This window comes from Camelina sativa, chromosome 19 (assembly GCF_000633955.1).
Source record: "Camelina sativa cultivar DH55 chromosome 19, Cs, whole genome shotgun sequence".
NCBI classification, from domain to species: Eukaryota; Viridiplantae; Streptophyta; class Magnoliopsida; order Brassicales; family Brassicaceae; genus Camelina; species Camelina sativa.
In genome coordinates this window covers 971,514-985,538 of record NC_025703.1, presented here as the reverse complement: position 1 = coordinate 985,538, position 14,025 = coordinate 971,514, and the positions used below count along the sequence as shown (strand labels likewise).

The 14,025-nt window shown below is 39.3% G+C and overlaps 5 protein-coding genes across 6 annotated transcripts in view; 3 read left to right on the top strand and 2 right to left on the bottom strand.

Annotated features, from left to right (window-relative positions):
- Positions 166 to 3,593, top strand: LOC104767307 (D-xylose-proton symporter-like 1; the record flags this gene model as incomplete). The annotated part of the gene is made up of 12 exons (XM_010491350.2): positions 166 to 291; positions 530 to 589; positions 721 to 787; positions 873 to 997; positions 1,342 to 1,443; positions 1,569 to 1,937; positions 2,017 to 2,064; positions 2,162 to 2,224; positions 2,439 to 2,519; positions 2,662 to 2,760; positions 2,882 to 3,019; positions 3,211 to 3,593. Coding segments are annotated over 12 exons (1,410 nt in total), but the record flags the coding sequence as incomplete, so codon positions are not given.
- On the top strand, positions 3,698 to 5,684 carry LOC104763934 (NADP-dependent alkenal double bond reductase P1-like). Its single transcript, XM_010487342.2, has 5 exons — positions 3,698 to 4,011; positions 4,317 to 4,494; positions 4,770 to 4,936; positions 5,021 to 5,103; positions 5,196 to 5,684. Exons 1-5 carry the CDS (start codon positions 3,778 to 3,780, stop codon positions 5,572 to 5,574), a joined length of 1,041 nt encoding a protein of 346 aa, XP_010485644.1. The 5' UTR covers positions 3,698 to 3,777; the 3' UTR covers positions 5,575 to 5,684.
- Positions 5,955 to 7,588, top strand: LOC104763933 (NADH dehydrogenase [ubiquinone] iron-sulfur protein 6, mitochondrial). The gene is made up of 3 exons (XM_010487341.1): positions 5,955 to 6,162; positions 7,055 to 7,139; positions 7,241 to 7,588. Exons 1-3 carry the CDS (start codon positions 6,025 to 6,027, stop codon positions 7,348 to 7,350), a joined length of 333 nt encoding a protein of 110 aa, XP_010485643.1. The 5' UTR covers positions 5,955 to 6,024; the 3' UTR covers positions 7,351 to 7,588.
- Positions 8,242 to 11,981, bottom strand: LOC104763932 (ATPase family AAA domain-containing protein 3-like). 2 transcript variants are annotated; one of them, XM_010487339.2, is made up of 9 exons: positions 11,884 to 11,962; positions 11,422 to 11,796; positions 11,012 to 11,107; positions 10,622 to 10,732; positions 10,227 to 10,536; positions 9,946 to 10,036; positions 9,455 to 9,779; positions 9,075 to 9,223; positions 8,242 to 8,982 (listed from the first exon to the last, which is right to left on the bottom strand). In XM_010487339.2, exons 2-9 carry the CDS (start codon positions 11,746 to 11,748, stop codon positions 8,475 to 8,477), a joined length of 1,917 nt encoding a protein of 638 aa, XP_010485641.1. In that variant the 5' UTR covers positions 11,749 to 11,796; positions 11,884 to 11,962; the 3' UTR covers positions 8,242 to 8,474. The 2 variants fall into 2 exon arrangements, with proteins under 2 accessions (XP_010485641.1, XP_010485640.1); XM_010487338.2 differs by having other exon boundaries at positions 11,422 to 11,981.
- The window catches only part of LOC109124574 (cellulose synthase-like protein D3), a 6,813-nt gene continuing 4,964 nt past the window's right edge, over positions 12,177 to 14,025 (bottom strand). The window contains exon 5 of the mRNA XM_010487337.2: positions 12,177 to 13,811. Within this exon, the coding sequence (XP_010485639.1) occupies positions 12,385 to 13,811 (1,427 nt within the window). The 3' untranslated portion in view covers positions 12,177 to 12,384. The remainder of the gene's footprint in view (positions 13,812 to 14,025) is intronic.

Sequence of the window (14,025 nt, the reverse complement as noted above, 5' to 3'; positions counted from 1 at the left end):
TTTTTTTTTTTTTTTTTTTTACTTTGTTTGTTTGTTAGTCATCAAATACCAATTGAATAAACGTTGTGGTCCCAGATTGTTTTGTTTGTTGGCTATTCATAGTTTGTTTGCCAATGTTTTTTATGAAAGCAAGTGGGATTCTTTTGGATATGCACGTCACACAGATTTGTCTTAAAAGCATTGATAAGAAGTAAACAAGTCATTTATTGCAGGTTTCTCTTTCCAGCTCTTGGAGCGTTGCTTTTTGGTTATGAAATTGGTGCTACATCTTGTGCAACCATTTCTATTAAGGTATTTGGTTTTGACCTTGTCTAAAAGCCTGTGCTTTAGGTACTCAAGTTTGACTTTTCTAGCTTTCTCATCTCTTTAGCTCTTGTTTCCAAGCTTACAATATCGTAAAGCTGTGTACTAGTTTCCCATGTTAAATAATGCTATTTCGTAGTTCACACCTGTATTTGCTTTTTGCCTCCTGTCGTTGGACTAAGCCTTTCAAATTCTGTTAACTACTCTGCTTTTGCCTCCGGTACAGTCGCCAACGCTAAGTGGAATTTCATGGTACGACTTGTCTTCAGTGGATGTTGGTATCATTGTGAGTCTATAATTCACCTTTCTGGGATCTTTTACACGTTGGTTACTGTTCTTATTCCCTCCCTACTGGAGTGTGATCTTTCTTGTGGAAGAAAAACAAATTTTTTACAATGTTTTTAAAATTTTGTGCAGACTAGTGGCTCACTGTATGGTGCCTTAATTGGTTCCATTGTTGCATTTAGTGTTGCCGACATTATAGGTTGGTTTTTCTCGGCTTCCTTCATCTGGATATGTAACAGTCTCTCCATCTAAAAGAAATTGAATTGTTGTATTGGATTTTCAAGGAAGAAGAAAGGAGCTGATTTTGGCTGCATTCTTGTATCTTGTTGGAGCCATTGTGACTGCAGTAGCACCTGTTTTTCCCGTACTGATAATTGGACGAGTTATGTATGGCATCGGGATTGGACTGGTGAGATAGACCACACATTTTAGTTATTGCCTGCTGAAACTTGTATGCCCATGTTTCCAGTGTGCATCATGCATTTGACCAAGTAATCAATCAAAGTCAACATCTACAAAATAGCTATTTATTTTGGTGGAATTTGGGAAAGATTATGCACCTATAGCGATGAGATAGAATTCTTCCTATTCTTCTTGTACAGTCTCTTTCAGTTTCATGAGCCATTGTTTATGGATCTAGTTTAACGTTCAAATTAAGATGTTTGTTCTACTGTGTATGGATCCATACTGTTATGGAGTACGTTTTTAGCATTCTTTTTTAACTTGAAAGTTGATATGTTCTGTTGCATTTAGACAATGCACGCGGCTCCAATGTACATTGCAGAGACTGCTCCAAGTCAGATACGTGGACGGATGATATCACTAAAGGAATTCTCCACTGTCCTTGGGATGGTTGTAAGTTTTCGTAACTCTGAGAATTTTGGAAATTTATAGCTCAGTTTAAAGTTACAGTACTTGCATCATCCTTTTTGAAACCTTTTTGTCCACCAAGTTAAACTGACACATAAAATTTTGTGAAGGGAGGTTACGGAATCGGTAGCCTTTGGGTTACGGTTATTTCTGGTTGGCGTTACATGTACGCAACAATTCTCCCTGTGCCGGTTATTATGGGAATTGGAATGTGTTGGCTACCAGCATCTCCTAGGTGGCTTTTATTGCGCGCAATCCAGGGAAAAAGTAATGTGGAGAATCTTCAACAGGCTGCAATTAGGTCTCTTCTCCGCCTTAGAGGGCCTGCCATAGCTGACTCAGCAGCTGAACAAGTAAACGAGATATTGGCTGACCTTGCCTTTGTGGGCGAGGACAAAGAAGCTACATTTGGTGAATTATTTCGAGGAAAATGCTTGAAAGCTCTCACTATAGCAGGAGGATTAGTCTTGTTCCAACAGGTTGGTGCAGTCAATTTATCAATTGTTCCTTAAGAAAATGAAACAATACCTGAATATATGTTTGCTTTGCAAATGGCAGATAACTGGACAACCAAGTGTACTTTATTATGCACCATCAATACTGCAGGTTTTTCTTTTTATCTCTACTTTATTTGGATTCTGTTCAATAGGAGGAAACTCATGAGAGAATCTTAACTTCGTTTACCACTAACATTACCTGTTAGACTGCCGGCTTTTCTGCTGCAGCTGATGCAACTCGGATCTCAATTCTGCTTGGTCTATTGAAGGTATTAAAATTTGTTCATCTGGTTTGACATGTGAGAACCTTGTAGCAAAAAATATTAAAGGATTGATATGCTTTGTAGTACAACTGCTACCAATGTTAGAAGTAGTAAGTATAAATGCTTAATCCGTATTATTCTTGTGAGCTAACTTTTTATGCTGCAAAGCGATTTTGAATTTTTCCTTTCAAAGACTTGATGTGATCTTTTACTGTTGCAGTTGGTTATGACAGGAGTTTCTGTTATAGTTATTGATAGACTTGGAAGGAGACCTTTACTTCTTGGTGGTGTTAGTGGCATGGTATGGCCTCTGGCTTCTTATGGTTTTCCTTTTTAATTGTTTGTTCCACTAATTTCCACATGTTCACTGTCTTTTCGATTACAAGGGACAGAATCTAATCGATCCAGAAATTTACCCTCGTGTATTTTCATTTGTGTAACAGGTGATCTCATTGTTCCTCCTGGGGTCCTATTACATCTTTTATAATAATGTACCAGCTGTTGCTGTAGCTGCGTTGCTACTGTATGTGGGCTGTTACCAGGTTAAATTTTCTTACAGATTTGTCTTATAAAAGTTCCATTGCTGGCAATGTCATATGCAAGATTGTATTTTGATACAAAAAATTGGATACGACCGTAAGAGACTTTCCACTAATCTTGCAGCTATCTTTTGGCCCTATTGGTTGGCTGATGATTTCAGAGATATTTCCCTTAAAACTAAGAGGTCGAGGAATCAGTCTAGCAGTGCTTATTAATTTCGGCGCAAACGCACTTGTGACATTCGCGTTCTCACCTCTAAAGGTAAAGAAACTTCTTCTCTATAAATATATATCTTCAATAGAACTAAGCTATAACTTTAAGGAAAGAATGTGTAACGAGAGATTCCCAAGTTAGCTCTCATATATCTTGTTAGTTGCATATCTTCTTCTGTTTTTTCCCCTAAGAGACTATCGAACTTTTGAGGTTTTAGCTCACTTAATTTTATTTTGCAGGATCTGTTAGGAGCTGGAGTATTGTTCTGTGGATTTGGAGTGATATGTGTATTGTCTCTCTTCTTCATCTACTTCATTGTGCCTGAGACAAAGGGTCTCACTCTTGAAGAAATTGAAGCCAAATGTCTCTAAAAATTTTCTCATCTTAGCTCCATTTTACTTGCTGCTTCATTGCTTGAGGCTATGAATCACAAATGCAGCAACCGCAGGTCGGAAGGTAGCGTCGTTTACGGCGGAATTTTCACTGTATGGATAAAAAAGAATTGGTGCAGCTCGCTGTAAAACTTTAATCGATGCGCTGGACAAAAAGTTTGCTTAGTTTGTATTTTAAAAATGTAAGAAGATATACTCACGCATTCAAAATTTTGTTCTATTGCAGTTTTGTTTGTGTGTTCCACATAAGCTGCGTTTAATCATAAGATACCACGTATTCTTTTAGCATGTTGTGTGGGCCTTCTGGCTATTATACCACCGCACGATTCGCGAAGCCTATAAGTACAGAACTCGTCAGGACGAAGAACACAAAAATCATCTTTTGAGGTATAGAGAAACTAAATCACAGAGATAATGGCAACCACAGCGACCAACAAGCAGGTCATATTGCGAGATTACGTCACCGGTTTCCCCAAGGAATCTGACCTCATCTTCATCGACTCCACCGTCGATTTAAAGATACCTGCGGGATCCAAGACGGTATTGGTGAAGAATCTCTACCTTTCTTGCGATCCTTACATGCGCATTCGCATGGGAAAGCCTGATCCCGGCACTGCTGCGCTAGCTCAAGGTTACAATCCCGGTGAGGTACACCACAAACAACACTTATTATTATAGTTTACGCATTGTTCTCTGGAAGACAAAAAAAAAATGAGAATCTATATGGAGAAACTCGATCGATTTTGTTACGTTTCCGGAAACAATTTCACTATTGAAGCGGATATGGATTTGGAAACACTGTTTTTTAAATTTAGAAAACATTATTCTAAACTACGACCAGTACGACGTCTCTTATGGTCTTGCTAATCTCCTTGAGAGACAGAGTCTTGAAGGACCCTGACGAGAAAATATATTTTGAATCGTGTAAAATGTTCTTACTGAATTGTTTGCAGCCAATCAATGGGTTTTCAGTGTCTAAAGTGATAGACTCTGGGCACCCGGATTACAAAAAAGGAGACTTACTTTGGGGATTAGTTGGATGGGGGGAGTACAGTGTCATCACTCCAGATTTTTCACATTTCAAGATCCAACACACCGATGTTCCGTTATCCTACTACACTGGACTTCTCGGTATGTTATCTCTGCTTCTCTTTTGGTCATGTTTGTTATTATTCACTTGGTAATTATAGGGAAATTGTCAACTTGCATAGTGAGAAATCTGGCATGATAGATGGGTCATATTGGTCTGGTCTTGAATTGTAATGCATGCATGCTGCATTGACACAAGATCCAAATCATGTAGAATAGTTGCTTTGATCGCTAACAAATCTAATTACTATGTTCAAAACTCCGCAAGCTTCATTAGTTTCCTAGTGTGTCTTAGAGAATTCCTCTGTTTCTGTCAGGTATGCCCGGTATGACTGCCTATGCTGGCTTTTATGAAATCTGTGCACCTAAGAAAGGAGAAACCGTGTTCGTGTCAGCTGCATCTGGTGCAGTTGGTCAGCTCGTGGGACAATTTGCAAAGATTATGGGTTGCTATGTCGTTGGAAGTGCAGGCAGTAAGGAAAAGGTAATCAGACTTTTTTTTCTGGAGTCCAATAATATAGAAAAAAAGTGTCACTTGTCTTTTTTTCTCTGTTGAGTTTTGTTATAGGTTGATCTTCTCAAGAACAAGTTCGGGTTTGATGAAGCTTTCAATTACAAAGAAGAGAAGGACCTTAATGCTGCACTGAAGAGGTCAATAGAGCATTCTTCTTTTCGTATCTATCCCTTTGTGATATAGAGAGATCTGACTCAAAACAATGATATATATTTTTGTGACCATGCAGGTGTTTCCCTGAAGGAATTGACGTATACTTTGAGAATGTAGGAGGCAAAATGCTAGACGCAGTGCTCCTAAACATGAAGTTACACGGCCGTATCGCAGTATGTGGTATGATCTCGCAGTACAACCTGGAGGACCAAGAAGGTGTACACAACCTAGCAACTGTAATCTACAAGCGGATTCGGATTCAAGGGTTTGTTGTCGCTGACTACTTCGACAAATACTTGAAGTTCCTGGATTTTGTGCTTCCATATATAAGAGAAGGGAAGATAACTTACGTTGAGGATGTAGTTGAAGGACTCGAGAACGGACCTTCAGCTTTGCTTGGATTGTTCCATGGTAAGAACGTCGGCAAACAACTCATTGTGGTTGCTCGTGAATGAATCAGGATTCAGGCGGTTTGAAAATAAAGCCTTCTCGTACGTAGGCGATTGCTTTTCGGATTTTTGTACAATTTCGCTATTTCTATTCTACAATTTTGTGCCTACAACAACACCCACAATAACATCATAATAGATTCACAATTTTTGTACTTCTGATGTTTTTATTAACAACTAAAAATATGTCATCATTCATTTACATTTCTACTGATTTTCTCTAGTTCTATAGTATTTTCGATCAGAATCAAAATGTTCGTTGGTAATTTGAATTTTGCAAGAATAAATAAAAAAAAACGAAGAAAGTCAAGGGCCTTTGTATGCTTCAGATAAGTGGGCCTGTGTATATGAGTAAAAAAGCCCAAGTAATTGCGTTGTTCTTGGCATAGCTTCTCTCTCTCTCTCGCTCTCGATAGACTGACTTTTTTTACCTCTGAAAATCTCGGTGTTGGAGAAATGGCGTCGAATCTCCTGAAAGCCCTAATCAGATCGCAGATTCTTCCATCTTCGAGGAGGAATTTTAGTGTGGCTACCACTCAACTCGGCATTCCAACAGACGATCTAGTCGGAAATCACACCGCCAAATGGATGCAGGTACTTTTTCGCGATCATGAATTTGTCTTTACCGTCCTTATTTTTGTAGCTCTTTCGCATCCCGAATAAATCTTTCCCAGACTTAGATCTTAAATTAGTCTAATTTTGCGTGAATTACTCGGGGATTTAATCTCGGTGATCTCCCCTAGGGTTAGATCGTTGAACTGGATTTTTTGGAAACCACAGGGAAATGCTGATTTCTGAAAATTGTTGGTAGGAAGTTTCTGCTCTGTAGTCGTTTGAAGAACTGAAGAAATTGTTTTCGATGTTGGATCAGTATTCATAGAGGCAAAAATCTGTTTGAAACTGCGCTTACAAGTTGTTTGGAGTTGAAGGACATTAGGTTTATCTTTCACAAGTATTACTGTTTTATTTCTTTAATATTACATGGAGAATTTGTGGTTTGACGGATAAAACTATCTGCGCTAATATCTGAGAATCATAGTTCCTTTCGTTGATGAATTTCGGTAGGTAGAAAATTAAGTATGTGTTTTTACTTATTAACTTTTAAGTTGTTTAGTCAAATCAATAAGTAGGTTTGAGCTTTTTCCTTTACGCTGTCCCTACCCTAAGTACCCTTTGACACCCAGATCAACTTGCCTTTTTTACCAATGCTTGAGACGACTTTGTGTTATAGGGTTGTGTTTGTTATGAAGAGATGGTTCATCACATACTCTTCCTAGTTAAAGATGGCAACTCTGCGTTCATATAAAATTAATGATCGAGTCTAGTGGAGTTTTAAGTTTGGTTGGATTTTCAATCCGTATATATGATAGAAATTGCATAGGATCTATACCAGTCCGTTCTGGTTAACTACGAAGTTTGTGTATCACTTTTTGTTTTCTTTGCCACTTTTCTGGTATTAACACTTTTGTGGAACCAATCTCTACAGGATAGAAGCAAGAAGTCACCAATGGAACTGATCAGTGAGGTTCCACCTATCAAAGTTGATGGAAGGATTGCTGCTTGTGAAGGAGGTTTGTCTCCTTTTCTCATCAGTGGCCCAATTTATTGAGTATATTTCTTTAATGAGCAAAACAGATATTAATGTGTAGATTGTGTTCTATAAAACTTGCAGACACCAATCCGGCCCTTGGTCATCCAATTGAGTTCATATGCCTCGACCTAGATGAGCCTGCGATTTGCAAGTACTGTGGCCTTCGTTACGTTCAAGATCATCATCACTGAAGGCAAATTCTGAAAGAGAAATCGCTAGTCTCACTCGTTTGCTTATTGCATTTTCTAAGTTTGTGTATCTTCAGCTATTACTTATAATAAAGGATTCAATTGAAGTCGGGTAAGTTTGAATCTTGTTTCATCCTCACTTCAGCACTCAAGTCATTTTGTAACATTCAATCAAGATCTGATATCGCTATATTTTGCATGCCACTGAGCTCATAAAAGAGCTATCTTTTCCAAGTTCCAACTCTAGTAATGGCCTTTTATGCTACCAAGATTTATTCGTTTATATGATTTTTTCTCGCTATTTATTACGGGTGAGCAATTCGCATAATTTAATTTCTTAAAACAAGTTGAATTTTTGCACTAAAATTTGAAGGACAAATAGACAAACAATGAGCCCAACAAGATTTTATTAGACGTACCGGGCTTACTAAGGCTTACTAATAGGTAGGCCTTTGTGTATCTTCGCGTCAACGACACGAAGCCAAAACGGGTGGTCTATAGCCCAGGGATTTCGTCGTTTTTACAAAATTTTACAAGAAAGGCGCGTGGTGGAAAATTCAATTTAACTTTTTTTTACTCATCGGTTAAATACATAACAAGCTGAGTGTGTTGCTGAAACTTTCAGGTAACTACAATTTGACTTGGATTACACTTTTATTTCATCTCGAAAAAAAACCGCTGAGTTCCAGATTTGTATGAACTAGATGGTGATGATCAAAATCTAAAAGTTCATCGTTTGAGCCAGAGTTGAGGTTGAATTTGAATCGGGAAGAGTGCGACAAAATCATTCGCAAAACCAACTGAAATTATTGAAGAAAAAAATACAGTATGTAGCAACTATCAAATCTAACTTTTTTCTTTTTGTTTACAACAAAAATTCTAAAATCGCAACAGTTTTGAACGAAATATATAGATATTTCTCAATTTTATTTAAAAACTAGTTTAATTTGAGCTTGGTCAGACAAAGCTATAAGCCAAGTACAAAACCTCTCCTTAAACCAAAAAAGGAGAAACAATAGGAATAAGTCTCTGCCTAAACCTCCGAACCAACATCAGAGAGTCTGTGCCTCTTGGCAAAAGCGTGAAGATTACACCACTTGATTGAATTTTGGTATATATCTATCTGATCATTTAGAATCTGTTCCAGCCAATTTTCTTCTCTGTTGATGCTCTGCAACTTTCTCATCAACAACCTCTCTGAAAAGCTTAGAGTCCAACACACATTCCTCACTTCCATAAACATTTGCTTGAACACTTGCCATCAGTTTCGCAATCTCTCTACCTGAAAACCCTTCGGTTACTGCAGCTGCTTCTTTTAAGAGCTCCTCAGTGACACCCTTTATCTCGATCTTCTCCTGTTCTTTCTTGAAGAGGCGGTGGAACAAACTCCGCTTACTTGGACCAGCCTCAGCTATGTACTTTTCTAGATAGAGCTTTAAAAGCTTGAACCGCTCTTCTTCTCCAGGTAAGGGGAATTCGAGAACCTCGTCCACTCGGTCAGCCACAGCTGAGTCTAGGTCACCAGGTCTGTTTGTGGCTAGTGCTAAGACTATGTCTTTGGACTGATCACCCGTGCGGAAGAGCAGAGCATTTAGAGCACTTCTTTGGGCTTCACTCATGTATGTTTTGTTCCTCCTGTCAGATTCCCATGAACATAACAAAACCATTAATAAAAAAGTGCTGAAATGATCAGCTTCTAATAATATACCAATAATAATAGCACTTACTCGCACAAAAAAGCATCGGCTTCATCAATGAAGAGCAATAGACCTCTCTTAGACTTTTTGCCCCAATCAAACAGTTGGTGAATCTTTGTAACAGCCTGAGATCCAAGGGGAGCAACATCTCCACCCGTCATCAATGCATAATCCAAACCCTAAACAAATTATGAACAATAGGAAAATAAGAATAGATGAAGGAACAAAACTCTGAGAATTTATGAACCACCTAAAACTAGAGCCAAATTCAACTTTCAGAAGTAATAAATGTAACTACCATCTTCTGCACTACCGACCTAACTCTATCTTCTAGAGATTCCATTGCCCATTTGGGTCTCTTCTACAACGGATTTTATAATAACTTAAATATATATGGAAAGAAATCATACAGATTTACGCGCAAGCTCTCTGGCAGCCATTGTTTTTCCTGTTCCTGGAGGACCATAGAAAAGCACATTTCGGAAAGGAGCCTGGTGGATTTTTGTGTTGGCGGTTGCATTAGCTAGCTGTTTAATCCTTTTGTGTAGTGGAGGATGCAAAATAACATCACCAAACCCTTTTCCATTTTTGGAAGCCGACTCCTTACGGCGCAATGTGGACATTACACGAGAAAGCGAACCAGACCAAGGGTACTTGCCTCTTGACGATTCTCGAATTAAGGATGGTTGTCCTAATATTCTGTCCACGTAGCTCCAGATAACCTTTGCACCTTCTCTGCAACAAGTAATAAAACAACCGTATAAGTTCCTATTTCAATATATGTAGACAAGTTGACTGGCAGGTAGCATAATCAAGAAATGTCAAAAGAAAATATTTGTTTATCAATAATTTAAACATATTCACAACCTTTCAACATTCGGTCTACATATGTAGTCTTTACCTTGTTGTGTAAATTCCCGCTGCGAGAGCAGTGACACCACCAACAGCAACAACCAATTTATTTTGATCTGTCAGAATTGCTCGCAAACCGCCTAGGAAAACAAGAGTAAAATGTCAAACACCTATAACAACTACAATTTCCATTTATTAGTGCTATGTAGGTCACAAATCTATTCTAATCACTAATTTATTTTAACTACACAGGGATTTTTCCATGTCTAGTTAAACCTGCCAAAAAAATCTAGACTACATAGAGACCATGTATAAATTTAAATCTCACACCTCCGATATGGTCAAACGTTGTGTTTATGGCAGCAACCCATTTCTCTCTTTCTGCATTTGCACGATCCACAAGCATTCTCCTGTTTACATCTTCAGCAAGCCTTGCTTCATGGGCCCTTCCTTCTGCTTCTGCTATAGCTTTCACTCTGATGGTCTCGCGTTCAACCTCAGCCTTCTCCCTCTCAGTTTGTCGTCTCTGTGCCTGGATCTGTTCCTCAGTAGCCCGTCGAGCTGATTCCTGTCTAATGGTCGAATCTTCTTGCATTTTAACAAGTTCTTGATTTCTTGCTCTGTGGTACTCATTCTCAGCCTGTATAACAATTTACACAGCAGAAGCTGTTAGAAAGAAGAAAAGAAACTACCAGTGTTGTAAAATTGTTTTGAGAATTACATGCCTGCATCCTCTTTCTTGCCAAGTCATCTTCATAACGGGCCATCTGCGATTTTGTCTGCGCTTGGTGTTGAGCAAATTTTTTCTGTTCATCATATATAACCTTATGCCTCTCCTGTAAAATGGAAAATGTCAGACACAAAACTTTGCCGCCAAGAAGCAGATAAAAACCCAATAAATGAAATGATGCAGAAAATATGTCTCATATTGATCACTGGAAGCAGGTTTTGTCACAAGAAATTACTTTCAAGTTTACTAACTTCACAGTATAAATCAATTTCTGTCGCAACTCATTTCTATTAGGTAGCCATTAGTTGTAACACCATAATACAAGAATATATATATATATATATATATATATATATATAATGAAGTTAAAGTCAGTAGATCTCACAGTTTCAGATTGGGCTTGCATAGCTTTAAACTCTTGCGCCTTAGCTGCAAACTCAGTTTGCTTTGTCTCTTCTTGCTGTTTAACACTTTCAAAAACCTACAATGAACCAAATACACAACAACTATGAGCTCAACCACAACTGATAAAAACACAGAAAGAGGAACTTCAGAGAACCAACACAGATTGCTACCATTTTAAGCTCACACATATCTCTTTAAGCTTCATCATACAAATTATAACCTAAAAGAATCCATTTCTCAGCTTTCACTACCCTAAACGAAGATGCAGTAAAGATAAGAACTCTTTATCAGCTAGAGAAACCTTCCTATGAAGCCTTTCCTAAACCTAAGCATGATTCGATAGGGTTTCAGAGAAGATTCAAACCAAAAAAAAAAGAAAAGGTTCAAGACCTTTTTAGCGTAAGAGGAGCTGTTAATCTCCTTCAAGGCCTTAGCTCCACGCTCCAGAGCCTCCGGATCGAAACCACCGGAACTGGTCCTGGGATTATCATTCCGAGCTCGCGGAGGAGCAGAAGACTCTCCACCAGCAGCAGTTGACGGTGGCTTCTGAGATTGCGAAGCCGGAGGAGAAGCCTGCTGCTGCTGTTGCTGAGGAATCGAAGAAGTAGAGAATCCAGAGAAATTGAAAGGACCATCTGCAGAAGCGACTTTAGATTGCGCAAGAGATGCCGAAGCTGCTAGGGCTGAAATCAAACCAATCGCACATTTCTGAGCCATTCCTTTTCTGGGAAACAGAGACTTAGGGTTCTTCTATATTCGAGAATGCTGTATGAAAAAAAAAAGATTTATGAAGAAGAAATTGGCTTGGAGAAGAAGAAATTGGAAGCCGAAATATCTGTTGCCATTACAAACCTCCGACGAGAAGCTTCTCAAAGGTTTTCGTAGGGTTTATGCGACGGGACAAGTTTTTTTTTTTTTTTTTTCTGTTGGTTGGGCTAAATTTTACGGGTTTAACATTATGGGTCGGATTCCGGATATTTAACCCGATAACCCGACCCGTTCTTAAAAGGTTTCTTTCTGAAGCAAATTACAATGGGAGATGAATGAATGAATCAACTACAAACTCTGGCATTTATAAATTGAATAAATTATATAGATTAACTGTAGCAAAATAAATAATTCCATCAACAGATCAAAGATTACAAAAATTTTAAAAAGACAAGTAAAAAACAATGTCCTTTTCCAACAAACAAAAAAAAAAAAAAAAAGAAGACAATGAGAGAAGTTGTTGACTTGTTTCTATGTTTGGCTCAACTGTACTTTTTGAGTTTCTTGGCCAACCTCTGTCTCCATCTTTTCATGAAGGACCAAAGAGAGAGAGAGAGAATTGTTGAGAATACCAAACCTATTGAATCATGGGAATGTGAAAGATCCTCCGATTTGGGTGGAACCAGCGGGTGGATTAATGGCGACCCATAATAAAGAGATGGTGATGGCAACAAGTCCTGACCAAACATAAACAATGGTTGGAGTCCTTCCTCTTCTTCCCATAAGCCCTTTAGCGAATGGATATAAATGAGCCAGCACCCAGAAACTAAAGAACACTCCTCCAATCAACTTACTCCACTGTGGAATCACACTGTATATCGTCCTGCTAAACCCTACCGCGATGGCTATTAGATTCACCATCATGATTGTGATCGGTGGGATCATGAGTGATGACCATTTCACAATGTAGAGATCAGCGAACTCGTCGTCCACGTCGTCTCCTCCGGATTTAGATGTCAATGTGAATGAGATTTCGATTCCGGCAACAACTTTGAGCAGTCCTTGTATAACCGCGGCTAAATGAGCGCTTGTTCCTCCAATGAGCCAGAACTGCTCGTTTCTCCACCATTCCTCTAGTGAGATTCCTGACCATTTGATCTCTAGGAGAGCGAGCAAGCAGAGTGTAATGGAGATGATTAAGAGGTAGATAAGGAATGTGACATTGAGTGTTTGGACTATGAACTGCCCTGAGAAGAGTGAGAGCGCAGGGAGGAAGCAGTAGACGATGAGGAAGATTGATGTGAACGGGTAGATTCCAACATTCAGGTAAGCAATTCTCTGTAGGATTTTCATTCTCGGGCTAGCGAGGAAGGCGTTGTTTCTCGAGAAGAAGATCTCGACAGAGCCAGTAGCCCATCGGAGAACCTGGTGCAACCTATCCGTCAAGTTGATAGGAGCTGTGCCACGGAAAGCATCCCGTTTTGTCACACAGTAAACTGATTTCCAGCCTCGGTTATGCATTCTGTAACCTGTGACCACATCTTCCGTGACAGATCCATAAATCCAACCAATCCGAGATCCCCACTCGGTTTTATCCTCATACCAACAAGAGATGACGGCTATGGCTTCTGCCACGGTTGATGCATCAAGAAGCTCACGAGGTATGGTGAGAGCACCAGGAGGTCGTCCGTTTTGCACAGCTGGATGATCTGCAAGAGGACGGCCTTGGAACTCTGCGACTGGGATTGAATCAATAAGGAAAGTTGAGTTTCCAAATTTCTTTGGAACCAAAGAAAGATTCATCTCTTCATCATCATCCGAGTCACCACCCATTCTCAAAGATCTGTTTTCTTCTGGAACACGGCTTTTCTTCTTCTTGCGAGGGAAGCAGCAACTGCAGAATCCAGGATGGTGTTCTTTAGCCCGAGGCGGATCAAATCCGTACAAAGCGATTCTTCTAAAGAGACAACCCGTTCCGACATAAACCGGACCCATCAGACCATCAAGAGCTCTCATGTTCACATCAAAAAAGACAGTATTGTGATTTGCATATCGATCTGACGGGTCAATACCTTCAAACCGTTGCGGGAACTGAACGTAGCAAAGCCTGTCACCGCCTCGATCCATCATGAAACACATTCCTTCTCTCAATGCCTGAGAGTTGTATATGTAATGATCACAGTCAAGATTCAGAATGAATGGACCGTTGGACATAATTGCAGAAGCTCGGACCAGCGCATTCATGGCTCCTGCTTTCTTGTTATGGTCATAACCCGGTCGCTTCTC